This window comes from Chenopodium album, chromosome 8, assembly GCF_948465745.1.
Source record: "Chenopodium album chromosome 8, dcCheAlbu1.1, whole genome shotgun sequence".
NCBI lineage: Eukaryota > Viridiplantae > Streptophyta > Magnoliopsida > Caryophyllales > Amaranthaceae > Chenopodium > Chenopodium album.
The window spans coordinates 34,954,927-34,978,715 of record NC_137841.1 but is presented as its reverse complement, the minus strand read 5'-3'; the positions used below and the strand labels follow the sequence as shown (position 1 = coordinate 34,978,715).

Here is a 23,789-nt window from a genome sequence, read left to right as displayed (position 1 = left end):
ACTGGCTGTCTTAAAATAATTTTTCAAAAACAGAGAGAAGAGAAAAGAAATTAAAACTATCCGCAACGCTAGACTTTCCACCCTTTCGCTTCATTCGATTATGATTCGACGCGAAAGGTACTCATCACTGGGTTTGGTTTTGGGGAGACACAAATGGGTGCCTACAGAAGCCCCCACTTTGACTGAGTTTGGAGAAACGCAAGTTTCGAAAATAAAAGTCAAAGTATCGATAGGGACGGGGAATGATTCAGAACGTTCTGCGATACTAAATCACTCTTGTAACGCCGATACCTGCAAAACTAGCGTTAGTTAAACAGATAAAAGAGTTAAGAAACGTGTATCTTGCGCCGTCGAGCACACGTCTCTGAAAGTAACCGAGTTGCTGCCGCTTTGTTGTTGTGATGACCTTCTGCAAGCTAGAGAATGCCATCCCGCCTGAAAACCGCTACGCCTGTAACTGCTTCCAAATTAGAAGATTGCTTCGCCTGAAACGATCCTCCTCCGCTATGATAATATTCCACGTCCAAGGGAATACTATCGAAGATTGCTTCTCTTGAAACAAATCCTCATCCGCATTGATAATATTCCACGTCCAAGGGAATACTATCGAAGATTATTCTTCTTGAAACAATCTCCAGTTGTTTGTGACAGCTCTCCATAATCCAGGGAACGCCACCTTGCTGTTTCGATGTTCACTCGTCTCTGAACAAAGAGCTTCTTTTTGATATGTTCACGCGTCTCTGAACAAAGAGCTTCTTTATTATATTCTTTTTTAATACGAACTTCTAAATGATGTGTCCACGCGTCTCTGAACAAAGAGCTTGATAATAGGATGCCCACGCGTCTCTGAGCAAAAGTGCTTGTAGGAAATGTCCACGCGTCTCTGAACAATAGAGCTTGAAAAGGATTGTCCACGCGTCTCTGAACAAAAGAGCTTGATTGATATGCCCACGCTTCTCTGGAGCAAAAGAGCTTTTGAATGATATGCCCACGCGTCTCTGGAGCAAAAGAGCTTGATGGAAAAGTTCACGCATCTCTGAACAATAGAGCTTCGGTACTTGAACGTTTGTTGCGATAATGTCTTGAAGAAAAAATTTCCGAAGACCAACGTTTGTCGATCTCTAAAGCTCGCCTGAACTTTATTTCTACTAAAACCAGTATGTTGGTGTCTCCGTGATTAGGCGCTTTAAGCTAAGTGAGACGATCTTTCATCAGGTCGATCACTTATTGCAATTGTAATCAAACTGACTACTTAATCATGTCAAATTGCTTATAGGGGCTAGTTGGCGTACCAAGGAACCCAAAATTGTTGTATGAGGTCGAAATCACCTTTCTGAGAGGCTTCGAGCTCTGTCGCTGCTGAAATATCTCTGGCGCCAAGAATTGGAGTAGGGTCCTCCCTATTCTGCTGCATCTGTATTTATTTTTTACTATAGAACTTTGCCAATCTCTTTAGCCATCTTAGGGTTGACCTAAGGCTTAAAATTATCTTAGGGTTGACCTAAGGTTTAATGTTGCTTGACTCATCGACTTGACACGACTCAAGGTATAAACTGGACTAGCTGATTGACTGACTTGAGGTTGACTCGACTCAAAGTGAAATGACACATGTGTTAAAATCATGACCCGTGTGTGCATAGTGTTGATTATGCGACTCGAAAATGCAAAAAAGCAAAAATTTTCCGTCATTTTTGTGGAGGGTACCGACTTTCGCCCGAAAAAGAAAGACGTGAAAAAGAAGAAGCGAAGTTTGAAGATGCATGTTGAATGAGCTTAGTCAGATATTGTTTGATACTGTCTCTCAAGGTGCAAAGATTAATCCATCCTAGGCTATCTCAATGGTTGACTCAATGATGAAAGTATTTGGGTAACTTAGGCACGGAGGCTAAGCACTTCATACTTCTATGTAATGACAATTATGAGTGATGAGTGATGTGACAAGGCATGCTTCATCGTTATGTTAAGATTTCATGACAAAGGGTTCCTAAGGGAAGTATATTTGGTCATGTATTTGTGCGGTGTGTGAAAGTGACACTAAAGTTAGGCCGCAAGGGCTAAGTGTGTGGAAAATATGTTGAAAAGAGTCAAATGGTGGTGACTCTTAGGCTAGGTAAGCTAATGATGTAGGGATCAAGCCCCCAAGTCTAGCTCTAAGTGAATAGGGATGAGCATTGGAGATCCCTTGATATGATCATGGTGTAAGTGTGTGAATGTGAATATGAATGCATTTTCATTACGGTCGCACCTCGATGTGAGGTTGCCTACGTATCGTTAGGAATATGGCCGAACGTAGCTCTAGCCGAACCTCGCACAAGTGTGTATACCTCAAAAAGGTCTTTTTAAGGGTTGTAACGTGGTTAGGCTAAAGGTTTAAAGAAGAAGGGGATAAAGGCTCAAGACCCTAGATAAGCCCCCAAGGTGTGCAACCTCGATTTTGAATCTTTGTATTTTTATGCTTGAGGATTTTAACTCTTTTTTAGCTCTTTCTTTTGTTTTAGCATCTATTTTATTTTTATAAGTGTGGACAATCCCGATCATGCGGTCTATCACTCACTTGACATTCATGTTTCTCAGGCACGGTACCGAGCACTCGATAAGAGACGCAATCTGAGACGTGTTCATATCAAAGATATTTTCATATCAAAGACATTGGAACACTTGCCCTTTTGTACACTTTTATTTATATTTGCTTTTATTTTTATTTTGATCTTTTGAAATCACTCAAGCTTTTTTTAGAATTGCATAAGTTGCACACCATCCCATCCCAAGGTTAGGTAGATGTAGGTTGAAAAAAGAAAGGTCTATCGTTAGACGAGGCTCAAAGTGGTTTATGAAGAAAGGATTGTAAATTTGAAAGGTGAAAGGAGATATGATGTGGCTACAAGGGGTGCCTCAAATCATTGGTATACCTTGTGCTTAATTCGACATGGATTTATTATATATATATATATATATATATATATATATATATATATATATATATATATATATATATATATATATATATATATATATATATATATATATATATATATATATATATATATATATATATATATATATATATATATATATATATATAATGCTATAAAATGAAATGATCATATATAAGGAAATAAATGCTCATTTTATTAAAAGAAAATAAATAATGATCCTACAAAATAAGTCTAAGGAGAATAAAAAGGGTGCATATGCTAGACTTATTGGGGAAAGGGTAAATAAAAAAGAAATATAAAAAAGAGGTCGCGAAATCTTGTCGTTGAAGCTCGCCTCTTGTCTTGTGTTGTTTCCTTTATCATCAGTCGCTCTTCTTGTTAACTGGAGGCATGGGAAGCTTGTTATTATCAATCAAATGTTGGATAGCCTCCTTTAGCTTCCAACAGCTCTCAGTAGTATGACCCCTACCTTGGTGGTACTTGCAGTGTTCGTTTGGATTCCAACTAGGCAATCTTTTCTTAAGTGGGGGATCTTGAATAGATCCAATGGGAGTAATGATTCCCTTGGCGTGGAGTCGATCGAAAGCATCATCATAGCTAATTCTAATAGGGGTAAATTCCCTTTTCGGTTACTTTCGATTACCCAAGGCTAGGATCTCACTAAGGTCGAAAGTACCAACACTATTACTAGAGTAGGTGTTTTCGGAAGAAGAAGGATAGTCGTTCTTCTTCCCTTTACAGCCACTGTTACCATTGTTACTAATCTTGGCCTTCTTGTCGCGCGGAGGAACATGAAGGAGATTTGAATCAATGAAGTCTTGAACACGATCTTTGAGGGCGAGACACTTTTCAGTAGTGTGACCGCGACCTTTATGGTATTGATAATAGGAATTTGGATCCCAATTGGGAAAACATTTTTCAGATGGAGGGTCTTGACTGGGACCAATGGAGTGAATATGACCTTGATCATGTAGAAAGTCAAAAGCTTCATTGTAAGTTGTTCCTAATGGTGTGTATTCTTCAATGGTCCGTTTTGCCTGTGGCTTAGGAGCATTGAGTTCTTCATTAAACCCTTGACGAGAATTTTGTTTAATGGCCATCACCCGATTTTCTAATCCTTCTACCACATTTAAGAGCATGGAAACGACGTCTTGTAATTTTCGAACGTCCTCTTTTAGACTTGACGAGTCTTCCTTGGTATTATCCAAGAAAAGACTTTCATCTTCCTCAATTATGGCCACTTCATCGAGAGAGGTTATATAAGCTGTCTCGATCATAGGCTCTCCTACAGGTGTGATAAGAAGTGATGGATCGAAGGATGTTTGATCTTCTTTGATGGCTAGAATCTCATAAGTTTCATTGTTATCGATCAGATCTTGAATAGCTTCTTTGAGTTTCCAACACTCCTCAGTGTCGTGACCCTTTCCTTGATGATATTTGAGTTGCTTATTAGGGTCCCACTTAGGTGGCCTGGCTTCTGGAACTGGATCTTTGATGGGCCCTATGGGCATGACTAGTCCTTTGTGATGTAGCTTCTCGAAAGTCGTTTCATCACTCATACCAAGTGGAGTGAACACTCTTTTTTATCTTTGGATTCGTGGTTTAGAGGCATTCGTGGCATGTACTTCATTAATGGGAGAGGAAGAAGAAGGATGGTCGTTCTTCTTTCCTCTCGCACCATTAACTTTCAGAAGGTCATCTTCAATGTCAATGCCTATGTTATAGACAGCTTTGAAAGTATCTAAATTATGTTGGTACTTTAAGTGCTTTGAATACTTCCCTTGGAGATTCTTGATAAACATCCTCACAGATTCTTTTTCAGTAGGAGCCTTGACCATATTAGCGGAAGTTTCCCTCCATTTATTGAAGAAAGAAGTGAACCCTTCGTTTTCCTTTTGTTTTAACATCTCAAGTTGTCTGTGGTCTGTTTCATCTTGGATGTTGCACTTATATCTATCTATGAAAGCGTTTGTTATCGACTCCCAAGAAGAGGTTTTTTCTTTCTCGAGAGAAAAGAACCATTGTTGACAAACGGTTTCGAGAGATAGTGGGAACAGAGAGGGAAAAACCTTCTTATCGATACCCTTAATGCTCATTATAGTTTCAAAAGCTCTTAGATGGAAGTAAGGGTTATCTATTGCCTTGAATTTAGGGATGTCAGTGGCGTCAAACTTATGCGGAAGAAGTTCCTTGTCCAGCGAGACCCCTTGTGAACTCATGCCCTGAAATTTGTAGTCACTAGATAGCTTGCTTAGACTCTCTTGCATGAGATCCATCTGTTGTTGCTTCACGGGATCATTGATCTTGAGTGTGAGTAGCTTTAGTGTCTCAGTCACAGTAACCAATTGGTTCCTAAGCTCATTGACTTCTTCTTGACTTGCCATTATCTTTTTAGCCTTCCTCTTTTGACGAATTGGTTTATCAAAAAGTGAGACTTGAACAAAGAGGTTGTCCTTGATTAATCGCCCTTCTCTCCTCGACCAAGTACTGTGGAAAAGGAAATTGGGGATATTTATTGTTAGTTATTTGACTCAAACTTTATTCAACATGCAATGGATGGAGGAAGTGAAGAAAGATTGGAATAGAATGTGAAAGAAGATTTAGATGGAGGGATATGAAGAATTAGGAATAGAATGTACCCCCCAACTCAAATGACGGAAAAGATCGACTCATGCATGAACCTAGGACATGGTCACGGTGACGTATAAAAAGTGAGTGCTATGACTAGTGAGTGTATGTGACATGTTAAGACTTGTGTCATGACCATGTGGCTAGACTACGTGACTAGACTCAAGCAAAGACTAAATTAAGACCTCGCGTATATGCATTAAACTGGACAAACTGTGGTATTTTAGTCATAACTTTTGATCTGCGACTCTGATTGGGATGAAACCAACTCCAAATTAAAGAAAAAACTCGGGGCTACAGATCCATAGGTTGTACGACTCGTAGCTCTTCCTAAAACTCCGGCTATGACCAAAACAAGTTGACGCTTGTGCAGTATACGGGAATAAAAATCCGGGTTGACTTAAAGGGACTATGACTCGATTTTAAGTTTATTTTTTTTAGCTCAAATTAATTAATTAATTAAACAAAGTCCTTTAGTCATTAATTAGTTTATTAAGACTTATTTACAAACACAAGTCAAACCAAACGATTAATTTAGTCACATAATAAGTATGCACAAGTAGGAGATGCACAAGTAGTCAAGTAGTCACAACATGATGCAATGAGTTTGCAACCTAACCATGGCTCTAGTTCTCTAAAGTTCGGGATATGGTTTAGTCAATAGAGGGTCCATGGTTAATTGTCCGGATGCACCGCGCGGAAGCCTAACCGTGAAGGGTTGGCGCGAGTGGATGGGACACCGCGAGTTTTAGAAAAAACTCGCTTCCATGGTTTGGTGACTTCAACATTCTCAGATGTACCCTTTGTTGCACGGAGCGTTCAATCGGGTAGATGGAGCATGAATTCCCAGAGGGTTATGTCCATATATAGAACACATATGGGTTTCAGAAAAGTGAGAAAAAATTCAATCAGGAAGTGGGATCGAGCAAACAATACGAAAAAACGGGCGAAATTAGAACGCATATTTCTGGCTCGGTATTGGGGGAAATTGGCGCCAGCAAACAGAGACTGGCGCCAGCTTTTAACTGTAGCGCCTGGCGCCAATACTGGCATCTGGCGCTACGACTAAAATGCTGGCGCCAAGCTCTGGCCCCTGACGCTACTTCCCACAAGCCTCAGCAGCTTTCTGTGCTCGATAAAATTTTCCAGTTTCGCGCGGTGTTATTTCAGTCCTAGTTGTGAAAGATATTCCTCAAATTTCCTACGTGTAAAATCCTATGTTTTTAACTCATTACGGATGGTCTTTCCAATAAGATCTTTTTTATGCATATGACAATAATGTTAATCAAATTACGCACATGAAATACTTAGAACGTTTCGAGTCTCATCCACTCATTCTAAATCATTGCCAAAACAAATTCAGGAATTAAAATAGAAATCCTCCCCAGTGGAGTCGCCTAAAACAGTAGGGAATAAATTTCAAGCGTTAAACCCCTAGCTTGAACCCCACTGTGATCATACACTAAAGTACGGTGGCGTCCAAAAGGGAAGAAGATAGAGCAAAAGAGTCGCCAACAAGTTTTTTTAGGAACTTGTAAACCGTTCACGAGGTGAAGGTTACACCCCTTAACAATCCAAGAGATCGTCAACTCCATAAGGTCTTGAACCAAATAAGGGTTCGGGGATGAAGGTACAAATCCAACCTAAAAGAGATTGAACCTGCCCTAATAATAGGCCTCTACTTTATTCTGATCGTATTCATGCGCGCTTTTTAACTAACATGCAATCAATAGGATTAACCCTGAACCTGTTTAATCTATGTTGGTTGAATATTAATGCACAAATAAACTATTATTGGCGATCACTTGAAATTATAATCAAATTAACCCTAACAAGATTATTAATTATCTTATTAAGCGTGATTACAAGTACCAAATTCCCTTTAACATGCATAAAAGGCGTGATCAAGCAATAACAATAAAAATCAAGCAACATAATAATCATGACAATAAAATTATAATCATAATAATAATCATCATAGATAAAATAATCATCATCAAAATAATAATAATAATAATAATAATAATAATAATATTCATAATCATCATAAATTATAACAATTATAATAATAATCATGTTCATGTTAATATTAAACCATAATAATAATAGCAACATCCTAGGCATGATACTAACAAGATTAATAACAAACCCTAGCATGTCACTAAGCAATAAAAATCAAATCTTTAACCCTAACATGATACTAACAATCATAAACATTAGGAAGAGCATAGGAAGCATCGTAACAATCATATTTAATATATTTGATATTAAAGTTACCCTAGACATGATACTAGAAATATCATAATAACACTATAAACATGATTTCTACATCATAAATCAATTAAAACCATTAAAGTACTTACTTTAATGCCTCGTACCTCTTTCTAATAACAAAATACACACGTTAGTAACTTCAAGGAAAATAATAAACAAACAATTAAATTAAATAATTGAAAGAGAGATTTGGGACCAAACCCTCAGAAATTAAACCTTTCACGTCTATGGCGAAGGCAACTTCGAATATGGCTAGGTGTTTCTAGGTCTTGTGAATGCGGAATTTTGTATGTAAAAAGCAAGTTTTGAGAAAGAAAGAGAAAGAGATGAAATAATCAAGAAAAACTTGATGAGAATTGGTGAATGATTAAGAGAGAATTAGAGAATTAATGATTGCGAATGAAAACTGATTGTAGGTGAATGAAAACGGAGTTTTTAATACATTATTTATAGAGAAATCAGCCAAAAAGATAAAATATCAAAACATAGCACTTGGCGCACGCAAAACGAGGTTGGCGCACGCAAAACAGAACTGGCGCCAGCACCAGCTAATTGGCGCCAAGCGCCAATGGCTAGCACCAGGCGCCAGGCCTGTTTTTGACACGTTTTCGAAAATCAGATAAGTTTGCCGTACTGGAGGATAAAATCGTATCTTTTCCTCGAAAATGCTTTTTGATTTTAATTAAAACTCTGAAAAGTCAACAAAAGTCAATTTATCAATGCTAATTGAATTAGGAATGAAAAGAACCTTCTAGAAGAATCTAGAAGACTAAAACCATTCCTAATTGCATTAGGAATGATAAATCATATTAGGCCCTCCCCTAGATCATTGGGCCACATAAGGCTCAAACCGGGCCCAGTTTAGTAAATTGGCCATAACTTCCTCAATATTCATCGGAATTGGGCTTATAATATATCGTTGGAAAGGTCTTTGCAAGCCCCATCCAACTACACTATTATTGGACCCATATCATGGACCAACCAAACTGGATTGGCTGTTTTCTTAAAAAAAGTTTTTAAAAATAGAGAGAAGAGAAAAGAAATTAAAATTATCCGCAACGCTAGACTTTCCACCCTTTCGCTTCATTCGATTATGATTCGACGCAAAAGGTACTCATCACTGGGTTTGGTTTTGGGGAGATACAAATGGGTGTCTACAACTAGCCTCCCTATTCTTCCTTAATACTTCCCCTAAGCACTCCAAGGAGTCCATACTTAATCCGAGGTTCCGTCCTTAAACCAAGGCGTGAAAGGTATAATTAACTGACAGTTTGGACCAAATTAACTCTACTTTTTATTTAATTGTTTCAATTTTATTTATATTTTTATTGAAGTTACTAACAGTTTATTCATGGTGTAGCAATTAAAGGAAACGCGGAAAGTGAGTAATTAATCACTTAATTACTCTTATTTTATTATTTTTATTGCTAGCATCATGATTGAGTTTATTTATATTTGATTTGACTAACAATTTATGGTTAAATTGCTTCCAATATTAATGTTGATTTTACTATATTTATTGATCACCATATTGCATGTTAAAGGGAATATGTAATTGAAAATCACGCCTAATAAGATAATTTGGACAACTGGTTTAGGATCCTTTTTAATCTTGTTGTTAATTGAAGTGGTCACAATATTTTAGAATAATATGGTGCATTAATATTCAACCAATTTAGCCTAATATTAGTTTGGAGCGAATTGAATCTTTGTTTGCATGCCTTTGAGATCGCAAGAATCACTTTTCACTATAAGAATCGAGTAGAGGCCAATACGGGCAAATGTGACTCCATGACTCACTTCGTACCATCATCCCGATCCTCCTTTTGTGGTTCCGAACCATATGGAGTTAGTAATCTCATGAATTATGAATGGGGTGTAACCTTCACGGGTCAATCGGTGTTGCCTATCGTTGTCCCTTTTTTCGTGGTTGCCTTTTATGATTCGTGAACGTTTTACAAGTTCCTTAAAAACTTGTTGGCAGCTCCCTACTTTCCTTGTCCCTAATCGTATAGGTCAATTCCCACTTCCTATGAGTTTCAAGCATATTCACAACATGCTTTTAACGTAGGCACATTTTGAACGACGCCTACAATTTCATAAACCAACCCAATTATTAGTCCATTTCCCAAAACCATAACTTATTTTCCTCTTTTTGTGACCACATTACAAAATGTAGCTAAACTGATTTTGTGACTCTATATTATTTATTCAAATATTATTCAGTTGTATAGGACTTGAAATAAGCTTTTCAACGGTATATCATAAGCCCAATTTCGATTTAAAACGAAGAAGATATGAGCAAAACACTAAACTCAGCTCAAAACCGACACCCTTGCACTAAAACAATCATATCTTAACATACAAAAGATTTTGACTTGATTCTAATTGGGTTGGAAATTAGAGTTGATAATCTTTCTAACGATATATTATATGCCTTATTTCAAGTTACGGATCAAAAGTTATCATAGTTTTAAAAACGCGTAAAAACTGGAATTTACCGTGTCATGACAAAATTGTTGCGTCGCGGAAAATTGTATCGTGTCATGGCACTCTATACCGCGTCACGTTATTTTACACCGTGACACGGTAATTTCTAGAGTTTTATTTATGTGGCGCTTCAATTTTAGGGTTCCGTACCCCTCATATTTTCTCTATACATACGAGGTTGATTTCCTCAGTTCTGGGGCACCAACAATCATTCTCTTCTCTCTCTTTAGCCTAATCACTATATATCTTCCCTATTCTTTCACAATACTTCCCTTAAGCACTCCTAGAAGTCCATACTTGACCCGAAATTCCATACTTAAACCAAGGTGTGAAAGGTAGAACCAACTAAGGGTTTGGACCAAATCAATTATACTCTTTATTTAGTTTAAATTCAATTTGATTTATGATTGCTAGTATCATGATTAGGGTTATTATTATGATTTGATTTGACTAACAATATTATGGTTTAATTGCTTCCAACGTTGATGTTGATTTTATTGTTGTTGATACCCATATTGCATGTTTAAAGGGAATATGTAATTAAAAATCACGCTTAATAAGATAATTTGGACAACCGGTTTAGGTTCCTTTTTAATCTTGTTGTTTAATTGAAGTGATCACAAATATCTATACTATATATTAAAAGGCGTTCCTAAAGAAGTTGAGATGCCACGTGACGCTCTCCTCAAGGCGTTCCTAATGAAGTTTAGGTGTCATGTGGCGCTCTTCTCATTTAATCCGATTTTCACTCCATGTCTAAAAATATGGTTCTTACAAGATTTGAACCCACAACTTCAAATTTAAATTTCAACGTGTTAGCCACTAAGCTATTACCATATTACATGTCATTCAATAAAAATAAAATATTAATAAAGATTTTTGTCATGGAAATAATGCAGTAATTCGGGGCATCGCTCGGGCCTAACATTAGTTTAGAATTATGTGTTGATTGATATTCGACCAATTTAACCTAATAGTTGTTTGGAGCAAATTGAATCTTTGTTTTCAAGCCTTTGAGATCGCAGGAATCACTTTTCGCAATAAGAATCGAGTAGAGGCCAATACGGGAGAATAAGACTCCATGACTCACTTCATACCATCATTTTCCGATCTTCCTTTCGTGGTTCCAAACCATACGGAGTTAGTAATCTCATGGATTATGAATGGTGTGTAACCTTCAGGGGTCAATCGTTGTTTTCTTTCGTTGTCTTTTAATCGTGGTTGCCTTAAATGATCCGTGAAAAGTAAAATTCCTTAAAAACTTGTTGCCAACTCCATACTTTGTTTTGTCTCTAATCGTATGTCAATTCTCACTTCCTATGAGTGCCAAGCATATTCACAACATGCTTAATGTAGGCGCACTTCGAATGACGCCTACAAGTATACAAATAAAAATAACAGTATACAAATCAATAATAAGAGTATACAAATTAACAATAACTAACACCGACAATCAATTCGTGTTATCGTCTTCAACAGTAACTATCACTGACAATCGGATATGAAATTACTATATACAAATCAACAATAACAGAATAAAATTTAACAATAACAACATTTAAAACAACAATAACTACCACCAACAATGAATTTGCGCCATCTTCTTCAACCCCCCCCCCCCCCCAAAATGTCCAAATTTAGCTTATGTAAAAAATCTTGCAAATTCAAGGGAAATGGATCTAAGCTCACTAGCTTTGTTTTTTAACGTGGAATAATGTCAGTTTCTATTAATATTAGTTTAATAAGCTTTGTTTATGGACATGGAATAAAAAAAGCAAAAGAGAAAATTAACATATACTATACCAATTATACTCACTACTCACTAGCCAAATAATAAACAGTATAATCAGTGGCGGTTCTAGAAATTTTTTGTTATAGGTTTGGAGTTGTTGAATATTTATTTCGTATAAGAATGGTTTCAAATAACATAATTCAAAATACATTACAATTGATAATTTGGGTGTGCACATTTGTAATACAAGTGCAAAATAATAATTAAAAAAAATGCAATTGAACTCGACAAGTCTCCAAAATTTGAAACCCTATAAATCTTAATTGGAAAAAAAAGTTAAATCTTCAATATAATATAATCTTATTTCACGGTTAAAGTATTTTGGATGATGGGAAATTGGGGTACTAATAAGTGTGCATAAGCCAAAGAAACATAGTAAAAACCCTAAAAAAAAACAAGAAAGAGAATAAAAAAAAACCTTTTGGATAACTGGAAAAAACAAAAAGAAAAATGACAATGATGTTAGTTAGAGTTAAACCCGGGACCTCAGTTTCAAACTGATGGTCTTCTACCGCTGAGCCACTTTGGAAGTTGTACACATTTGTCTACATTATACTTTATTTATCTATTTTTATAGCAAAGAAAACTAATCAAAATTTTTCAGAGATCGCTCCTTGGGTATAATACTATTATTCAAAAATAAAAAAATAAAAAAAAATTGAAAACTACCCTGTATTGTCGCTCCCGGGTAGTGGACGGACATTTCTCGTGATATCCTCCTCTTAAGAAAGTGTTCAAAATTGAACACTTTCTTATCTCTACTTTTATTTTTCTCATCAAATTGCTGACTTTACCATTGGAGCAGGTATCCCCGGATAATACCCCGGGTTACCTAATTTGAATTGACCGTACATATACCTAATTGGCCGATAAACCTTTACGGATCCCAAGACTCGAGTTTCGGAGCACAGTCGGAATAGTATGTGGTAGAAGGGAGAAAATCTTGAACGAAATCACAAGCTCATGAACAAATTCACAATTTCATCCATCACAATAGGCTTATTTACTGTCATTTTAATTAACAATAATCCAAGAATAAAATACAAAATACGAGAGCAAATTAGAAACAATCAAGAAGAAGAGAACCTTGAAGGCGACATTGAAAAAAGCGGGAATTCGAGTGTGGGGTAGTGGAAAAGGAGCTGTGTCCAATTAATTCTCCAAATAAATTTATAATCGTTTTTTCAAGTATCTATAGAGGGATACATGCGTCTTTTCATGTACTAGTTGAGGGGTATATGTGTAATTTTTACATCAACCAGTAAATACAAGTTGCAAACAGTAATTGACAATTCACCAAAAATATTGAATAAATCATCACACTTTTTCAATATTTACATTAATGTCTCTAGATTAACAAAATTTCGTTTCGTTAATGTGAGACATAAACTTGTATTTCCCGTAGGAAAAGGAGGAGAAGGCTAATGAGAGAGTAATAAAGAGAAAGGGGCAGAACTGTATTTCCACGCGTGAGGGGTATATACGGAAAGTCACTATAATTCCACGAAGATGTATTTGCTGATTGTGATATGAACCCCTCTTAAACCCTAATAATTCTCGCTCTCTCACTCTCTTCTTCTTCCCCCACTGCCTTTTCCTTGACTCTCTGGTACAATGGGGAAAGTAAAAGGAAAGCATAGATTAGACAAATTCTACCACTTAGCCAAAGAACAAGGTTACAGATCACGAGCAGCCTTCAAGCTAATCCAACTCGACGCTAAGTACTCTCTTCTTCATGCTTCTCGCTCAGTCCTCGACCTTTGCGCCGCACCAGGTGGTTGGATGCAAGTCGCCGTCAATCGTGTCCCTGTTGGTTCCCTCGTTGTCGGCATTGACCTCTTTCCGATTCGCCCCATTCGTGGTTGTATCTCCGTTGAAGAAGACATTACCAAACCCAAGTGTCGCTCGACTATCAAGAAACTGCTTGCTGAAAATGGGTTTAAGGCGTTTGATCTTGTGCTTCATGATGGTTCCCCTAATGTTGGTGGTGCTTGGGCTCAGGAAGCTACTAGTCAGAATGCTTTGGTTATTGATTCGGTTAAGCTTGCTACTGAGTTCTTGGCTCCAAAGGGTACTTTTGTTACTAAGGTTTGCTTCTTTTGTAATTCCCGTAATCTTGTTAGCTGACCCCAAATCATTTTCGGGCTAAAAAATTTGAATAGTTTGTTAAGTTGTTATGGCTTGAATTTTATACGTTTACTAGGTTAATCCCGTGCGATGCACGGTTTTTATAATAAGAATTGAATTATAAACTTTTAACACATATTGAAATAAAATAACTATTTCCTCCGTTTTCCTAATTAATTTTTCATTAAATATGAATATACAATTTCCAAAAGTGCATAATTTTTATATTTAATTAGGAAATTTCAATTAAATTATATTATTAACTATTGTTAACAAATCATAAATAACTAAATAACATAATATCTAATTACTTATCCAGTTGCAAGTATAATAAAAATGGAGGAAGTGTGTGCTTAGAAAACATACTTTTTGTTAAGTTTTGATTGATATAATTTTACTACTGATAAAAAGTAGTTATGGTTTGAATTTTATAGCTTAATTTGCTTGTTTACCTCTTTTCTAATCACTTGTCCAAATAACGTGACTAAAAGATGTGATGCAAGTATTAAAAGAAAAAAAAAGAAAAAAAAAAAAAAGAGGAGGAAGTATTTGTTTATCAATAAAAACATAATTGTTGTCTTGTGACTTTTGATTGAATTTTTTGAGGAACCCATTGTAAATTAGTGCCTAGTTGAATAACGGATTTTAAAACTAAAAGGAATGACCTTCTGAATAGCTCAATTTATTATGTTTCTTCATTGTTTGTGGAAGTACTCCAACAGCTGCTTCAGTTGGTTATTTGTTTGAAGCCTTAGTTAGTAGTCAACTGTAAAATTGGGGGAATCTATATGCTCCTTAATGTCGTATGCGCTCCTGAAATCGCAATCGCCAATCTAGAGACATAATATTTGCTGATTTCCAAGAACCAAGGATCTTAACAATCTGTGTGAAAATTTTATGTCCCTGCATTTTATAAACATTGATAGTTGATCTTAATGTGTAATGTGTAATGGACTGTTATCAGAGTTTCATTTGTTTGCTCTTTGGTTATAATTACTTCAAGAGTTGAGCTGGTTTTTTGGACAAATTATCTCATTAACCATATATCTTTGTCATTTCAGGTTTTCAGGTCACAGGATTACAATGCCGTGCACTACTGTCTTAGGCAGGTACTGCACCTTCTTTCTAATGTGCTGTGAAACATGTTTCTTAGGGCAGAGCCAGAGTTTCCGATTCTAAATTTCATAATGACCTATATTTTGTAGCACAAACAATATGCTTTGCAGTTCTTAGAACTTTTTGTGCTTTAATTTGGGATACTAAAGCTAGTTTTCCATCTCCTATCTGATTACTTGCATTGTGATTTGCCTTCTTTTCATTAATCCAACCTCTCTTAATGAATCATTGTTTTTCAGTTATTTGAAAAGGTGGAGGTAACTAAACCTGTTGCCAGTCGTTCGACATCTGCAGAAATTTATGTTATTGGTCTTAAGTACAAGGCTCCAGCAAAAATTGACCCTCGCCTTCTAGATATCAAGCATTTATTTCTGGGAGCTATTGAACCATCAAAGGTATTTTGAACTAGACATTGGATAGGACATATCCTTTAGTTATTCCTTGCGTGTTATTGGAAGTGGCCATTTTTTTAATTGTCCTAAATCTTTATTATTTTGACCTGAATTCAATACAGGCATATGATATATTCGAACCAAAGCAAAAGAGAAATCGTGAGGGGTAAGTTTTACGCTTTAATTCTTTATTCTTTGATAAAGACCTATGTATTTCCTGATATCTGATTACTTGCCTGCATGTCTAGGTTATCTATACTGTGTTAGCCAATATGTTGTTCCATGTTAAGTTTTTACTGAGTAAGAATATCTGTATGTTTTCTGCATCTCTGCTGCCCTGAAATCTTCCTAACAATGATGTTTGTATTACCCTGCTGCAAAAAACTGGGACTTGTTTATAGAAGGAAATAGATGTGCTTAGCAATAAATGCTGCTGTGTTCATGTTTGTTCGGTTGTTTTTGATTGTTGATAAATGGTACTCTTAGGTATGATGATGATGTCTCCCTAGTGAGAAAGGTCTTCCCTGCTGCTGAATTTGTGTGGTCATCAGATGACCCTGTTGAAACTCTTGGCAAAGTAACATCCATCAGCTTTGGTGATGATTCTAGTTTGCCTTTGAAGGAGCATCCTTTGACGACTGAGGAGGTGATTTTCTGTAGTATCTATTTTTTCACATTTGTCCTGCTATAATTATCTTACCTCTATTAGTTTTGAATCTTTGACAGGTTATAACCCTATGTGAAGACCTGCGTGTTTTGGGGAAGCAAGATTTCAAGCAGCTTTTAAAGTAAGTTTATTTATTATTTATCCCCATTTTATTTTAATTTTGAGTTGTCTCGTTTTTTTTTTTTTTTTTTTTTTTTTGGTGACCATGAAAAAAAATTGAGTTCCATGTTTTATTTATATGACTAGAACATGCATATAAATTTGTTGGTTTATCCTGACATTGATGTTCAGAGAATGAACATGGCTTATATTACATAATAGTGGTTCTTAATATCTCCTTTAACAGAATATTGTTTTGAGGAACACATATATGGCATAGTGGCCTACCCAATTTCAAGCTTTCAGATGATTTGTAACCTTTGTTGGTTTTTACAAATATGGTTGCATGTTCCGTTTTCATCTTGGATTATAATGATCATTTGCATTAATTTTCCTTTTTCTTCTCTCATTAAATGTGTTCTAATTTTACTAAAGATGGAGGATAAATATTCGGAAGGCTCTTTCTCCAATTGGGAAAACCACTTTTACTGTCGTAAACATTGATCAGGAGAACAAGAATGTGGATAAAGAGGAGGATGAGGATGAAGATGAGGATGGGAACGAGGATGAGAAAGTTCTCAATGAAATGGAGCAGTTAACACATGATGTAGAGAGAAAAAAGAAACGTGAAAAGAAAATTCTTGCAAAGAGGCGGGCTAAGGTAAATTTTTTTTTTTTTTAATCAAAGATAAGTAAATTTCATATTCTATAATGTAGCTTTTCTAGCTAATCCAGACCTCCGGGTATCAGAAGTTAATTACATGTTTCTGGCTGTGCATTAAATAGGTATTAAAGATCCTCAACTGAAAGATTTTTGATATTGTTATCTGCGATGGGCTTGTCGGTTATCCAATAAACATGGCTTTGCTACATCTTTAATACTTAACACTGTTACCTACTCCCGAAGCTGAAGTCAAATTTTATGCTTGCTCCATTCTAATTTAATTGTAACTTTTGTATTTTGATACATTTCTTTTTAGTCGCAACCTTTCTATATTTAACATCTTTACCCACATAACTTTACCAAACTACCATTATTCATTCAATTTTTACTTTATAAAAAAAATGTCCCACTCACTTAAATTACCCAAACCCATTACCTAACACACTAATTAACACTAACCTTTCCCACTATTTTCCTAATGAATCATATCAGAATGCATCAATTTCCCCCCAAAAGTTATTTTATGGTGAGTACTTTTTGACAGGGGGAATGTTCTATATTTTAGATTATATAAGACGTCACATGCAGTAAAAACAATGTATTATACTTTGCTGTTGGTTTAGAAAACTAGGCAAATACTGTGCCCCAATCATTGTACTACCTCAGTTACATATTATGTGCAACAAAAGGGTATTATTTGTAAGACATAAAATATTCCTTTGTTGCACATAATAAGAAACGGAGGTAGTATATAAAGTGTACCTGACTTGTACCGTGGGCCTTAGTGCTTATTTGCGGGTTAGGCCAAAAGATTTCAAAGAGGCGTAAAAAAGTGCTCTGGCACCGAGGGGCACATTAACATTTTTTTTTGTATGATATGCACCTCACTTCAATTTTTGGCACACCTTATGCTTTAGATTTGTACCTAGGCTCTTCAGCCTTTTCTGCCTTATTGTGCTTTGAGGTATTTGTTTTATTTTTTACTGTTCGGTAATATGAGCCTTGAGCTTGTAGTACCTGTGCTTATGGATATACTTTATAATCCATAAAAAAAAAGGGGATATTATGCTCATAATTTTATTAGTAGCTCTTGATTGATGAAGACTGTGGTGTCGTAAACAATGTTTTGTCCACTGTTGTGACGGTTGTTGGACCTTTTAACTTTGTGAGGATTTATTATTGGGATTAGCAATGTAACCTTGAGTCAGGTCTCACAACAATGAAACAGGGGGTGGAATTACCAATTGCTGTCTATTTGTTTTAAGAGAATGGAGCCTTTGCATTTTTATGGGAAAAAGGTTTTACTTGCTGGCTTGTTTCTATGTAATGCCCTTATTAAATATCTTATATTTTCTAAAGGTCCCTTGTATTAACGATCTTGGTTCTTATAAAAGAAAAGGATCTCTAATGATGTTTTGTTGATGTGGTCCGTTTTGGCTGTTCATGTTGGGTCTATCCATTGTTTTAAATATAGGGGTGTAAATGAGATGATACGTTCGTGAAATACTCTCGAACGAGCTCGGTCAAAACTCGTTTGTTAAGCTAACAAACGGGCTTAAACAAAAATTTTAAGCTCGTAAAATAGATGAACAAAGCTCGAACAACATCATGTTCGACTCGGTAATGTTCATGAATAGCTCGTTTAAGTCCATTTGTTAGTTTTTACTTGCCCAATTAAAACTCGAACAATTTATATATCTTTGATTCATACATACTAATTATTTCATCATGTAAAGGAATGAAAACTCTGTCATTATCTTTTTCTATGGAAAGAATATAAACATCTTATATAAAATTACATGGATGTGTTAAAATTTGAAAGAAACATATTTTTTTAATGAAAAATTAGGGTTCGTTTATTTAATCAAGCATGATTTAAACCCGTTCAAGCTCGAACTTAAACTCGAAATGCAAACGAGTACGTTCGTGAACAAAGCTCGAACAAGCCAAATTCTTATCGAGCCCAACTCGAACAAGATTTTTACAAGCTCGAGATGGTTCGAACACGAATTTTTTCTTATCAAGCTTAGTTCGAACAGACAAAAACTCGGTTCAACTCAGATTGTTTGCAGCCCTATTTAAACATTATATGTGCATCACAACTAAATGTGCCTGTGTTGTATTCTCTCAAACATCTCAAACAAATTTGACTTTCTTACATTTAACAAATATCACTCATCTATCTCCTATAGGGGTGTCAATTCGGATGATCGGATCAGGTCTGATAAGGCCGGGTCGGGTCGGGTCAATTTTGAAAGTTAAGTCATACTAAATTGTTATGTACACGCGAGTCTAAATCTGAATTGGATGTTTTTCTGATCGGGTCGAGTAGGGTGTGCTTTTGACCCTTCTAATCTCCTATATGATATACTTATTAAATTTTTTTTAAAAAAAAATCTCAGTATCTCCACTCACATTTAGTTTCCATTAAATTTACATTTTGATAATCAGTCTCTACATGTCTAGAAATTATGTTTGGGTATTTTATGATGTTTTGTGGATTTTCTACTATAGGATTCATACGGCTGATGGATTTTAAGTTAATGTACTACCTCCGTTAACCGTTATTTGCAACAAAGGGGGTCTGCGCGGACTCCAAGGCAAAAGTTTTAAATCATGATTATTGAAAAATAAGGCTATGTGGTTAAGTATAATCCAACCTGAACAAAAAAAATAAAAACAATTAAACAAAAATCAGAACCACCGAAACCCAAACCCACTAAACCAGAACCACCACCAAAACCACCGGAAACAACCAGAACCACTGAAACCCATAACCTAAAAACACCACCAAATCCACCGAAACCCAACCACCAACCCAGCAAAAATCACCACAATTCTAAACCAAACCACTAACCCAGCCAAAATCACCATAAACCAAATCCCAACGGACCACCACCACGAAGAACCACCACAAACCAAAACCCAAAACCACCACGAACCAAATTCACTAGAAACCACCACGAATCTAAGAAAAACAAAACCACCAAGAAACCCCAAAATCGAGTACCAAGAACCACCGAAAATCACCACGAACCACCTCCACAAATCTGCAAATCCACCCAAAAGCCACCAATTCCAACCACGAATCAAGCAAACCACCCACAAATTACTAGATCTAAAACCCACTAGAAGGATGGATTAGAATTTGAAGAGAGATGAAGAAGATGAATTGAGAGATGAAGAGGAGAGAGAAAGATAATGGGAGAAGATTAATCTGATTATTAGAGTGGGAAGGGTTAGATTATTAATTTAGATTAAGGTTATAATGTTTTGTAATTATGTGTAGTATTATGTGTTAATAATATTTAAGTGAGGGTATTTTGGTCAGTTTAACAAAAAAAGTTACTAAAACAAGAAAGAAATAAGATTGTTGCAAATAATAGTTAGCACCCTTTTTTTGTAAATGTTGCAAATAACCGTTAACGGAGGTAGTATTATGTAATAAGATTTTCTCTGATGATGTGGTTTGTTGGATCAGGATAAAGCACGAAAAGCAACAGGAATGCAAATAGATGCTCTACAAGATGGTTATGTTGACAATGAATTGTTTTCTCTTGCTTCTATCAAGGTTAGTCATTATAAGCTGCTATTTTACTTGAATTGTGGATTCCAAAATGTAGTTTGGATACTTGTTTCTTATTCTTTTCAATTTCTCGGGAAGCTGGCATACGGAAGAGAGGGAGGGGGAGGGGGGGGGGGGGGGGCAGCATTTATTGAAGGGGCTTGATGAAGAATCTATTTCTTTGAGCTTTGGACTTGTTTTTTCAACTCTCTTTGCTGCCTGTTGCTCTAATCTCATTGACGCTTTACTGAAGAGGGGAGGTTTATTGAAGGGACTTAATGAAGAATCAATTTTTTTTAAGATTGAAGTTGTTAATTCAGATCTTGGACTTGTCTTTTCAACTCTTTTTGCTCGTTGTTGCTTTTAAAGTTGGAGCAGTATTTAGTTAAATTGATTGAAGTTGCTAACATTGTGGTCATGGGAAACTAATTCTGTAAAATTCTGAGATAGCTGTACTGCACCTTGAGCTATATGCTCCTTTATTACCTATGTTTTAATTTGCTTTTGCTTTCATTCAGGGTAAGGACGAATTAGCAACTATTGATACCACAGTAGATGTTGAAGGTGATGAATTGGCTGGTAGTGATGATGATGCAGACAATGAAGCTGATGAGGATAGTGAATCTAGTGACTTGGATTCTGATGAGGAGCGTTCAAGGTTGGTCCTTTTTTTAGTTTATTTCTGAATGGCTTTTGGTGCTCCCATGCTATGTTACTCAGACTCGGGTACCTATGTCTGACACGGGTACGAGTCCAAGTGTCCGACTCGGCTATTTTGTGAAAAATTTCTATGATTTTGAACTAAAATGAAGTGTCAAGTGTCATACCCATGTCCCTGTGTCCAGGGTCCGACATGGGTACTTGAGGTAAAATGAAGAGTCCGAGTCACATAGTGTCCCATGTAATGATTTGGTTATTCTCTTTGTTTTTGCAAGTGTAACACTTTGATCGGCACATAATTTTGTGCAATTTAATTGCCTTCAATATAATAATACGTAAGGTAATTGGGTGTTAATAACTCATAAAATAATTAATGTGAGGAGAAAAATTACTTAAAAAGTAGTTGTGGGTATGTCTAAAAAAAAAACGGGGGGAGTATGCAATCTTGTACTACCTCACTAAGTTGTACTCCTATGATTGTCCCAGGTATGATGAACAACTAGATAAGGTTCTTGATGAAGCCTATGAACGTTTCTTGGCCAAAAATGATGGAAGCACAAAGCAGAGGAATCGTGCAAAGGAAGCATACTCTGACATGCTCACTGTGGTAAGGATCTTCTATCGGAATTGGAACTGACGGGCTTTCTGCTTGTTTTTATCGTCAATGTAGTTTGTTATAGCTTCCTTGAAATGCTGTGACTGTTAAAACTATCTTCTGATGTTCCTTTTCTGCAAATCATTAGTTCATTTTTTGGCAACATAATTTATCTGTATTTGGTGGTGAACGAGGGGTGCTTTCTGCGATGTTCCTTTTTGCAGTTGATACCAAAATTTTGTTGCTTGGCTTGTGTGAGTTCATTTAATACTTGATTGACCTAAGATATCTGTACAATTGTTTGTGCAGGGTAGTGATGATGATAATAATGACGTAGATCAGCCAGATGACGATTCTGACAATGGTCAGGTTGATAAGGAAGCGAATCCTCTTGTGGTTCCTATTGATGAAGATAGAGAACTAACCCAAGAGGAAATCAAAAACAGGTGGTATAGTCAAGACATTTTCACTGAAGCTGTAGAGGGGGGAGATCTAGGCAAGGATAGTAGTGATGAGGATGAGTTGCAGATAGCTGTACAAAAGAAGAAAATTGCCCTCAGAAACAAAGCTAAAGATGGGTCAAAGCCTCATTCTTTGGGCTCAGAAGCACCAAAAAATAGGGCTGCAAAGATACAAGATTTAGAGGTTGTTCCGGCTCCTGTTACTGATTCAAGCAGTAGCTCAGATGATGAATCTGAGGACTATGATACTGACACAAAGTGTGAGGTGTTGGCTGCTGCAAAGAAGATGCTTAGGAAGAGAAAAAGAGACGAGATTTTGGATGATGGTTACAACAAACGTATATTTGACGATCAAGGCTTGCCTAGCTGGTTTGCTGAAGATGAAAAGAGGCATAACCAACCATTGAAACCTGTCACCAAGGAGGAGATAGATGCTGAAAAGGCTCGATTCAAAGAGATCAATGCACGTCCTGCTAAGAAGGTTGCAGAAGCCAAAGCTAGAAAAAAGAGGGCTGTAATGAGGACCATGGAGAAGGTACGAAAGAAGGCTAACACTATCGCCGACCAGAATGATCTTCCTGATCGTTCAAAGTCACGGATGATTAATCAACTCTACAAGAAAGCAGTGACACCCAGAAAGCCTAAGAAGGAATTAGTTGTGGCTAAAAAGGGGGTCCAGGTTAGGGCAGGGAAAGGAAAACTTCTTGTGGATAGGAGGATGAAGAGCGATGCAAGACAGCAGGGAATGAACAAGCAAAGTAAGAAAGGTTCAGGCAAGGGCAAGGGAGCAGGCAAGGGCTCCGTGAAAGGTAAGGGCAAGGGCAAGGGCAAGGGCTCTATGAAAGGCTCGAGTAGGAGTGGCGTTAAGGGTAAAATGTGAGCTATATGGGGTTGTGGAACATTGTTTCTAAGGTTTTGACAATTTTGACCTAGATTTGAACTCCCTTCTAGAAAGTAATTTCTTTTGTATTGAGACGTTGAGTGCACTAGTGATATACGAAGTATTTAGTGCTTATATGAGTTGTTCCAATTTGTCACATGAATATCATGCCGCTTAAACAGATTTTTCCCCTATATTTCCCATATATGTTTTGAATAGGTTTTAATAAAGGAAAATGCTATACATAACCCTTAGACCATCATCACACATGGTATAAAAATTTATACCGTCCCTCTCTCTCTACCACTTTCTCACTCCTCTACATCATCTATACCACAATATAATATACTTTCTTCAAAAATAATTGCACCCATGGTATAAAAAGAGTTAACCACTACACTTTCTCTCTCCTATTTTTATTAATAATACACTTAATTTAATTA

At 36.3% G+C, this 23,789-nt stretch overlaps 1 protein-coding gene across 1 annotated transcript; it reads left to right on the top strand.

Annotated features, from left to right (window-relative positions):
- Positions 1–13,713: 13,713 nt before the first annotated feature.
- LOC145641819 (adoMet-dependent rRNA methyltransferase spb1-like) lies at positions 13,714–23,503 on the top strand. Its single transcript, XM_081692788.1, has 11 exons — positions 13,714–14,208; positions 15,309–15,356; positions 15,603–15,758; positions 15,878–15,921; positions 16,242–16,401; positions 16,482–16,543; positions 16,957–17,182; positions 20,667–20,756; positions 21,269–21,408; positions 21,897–22,017; positions 22,315–23,503. The coding sequence occupies exons 1-11, from the start codon at positions 13,735–13,737 to the stop codon at positions 23,344–23,346; spliced, it is 2,553 nt and encodes an 850-aa protein (XP_081548914.1). The 5' UTR covers positions 13,714–13,734; the 3' UTR covers positions 23,347–23,503.
- The last annotated feature ends 286 nt before the right edge of the window (positions 23,504–23,789 follow it).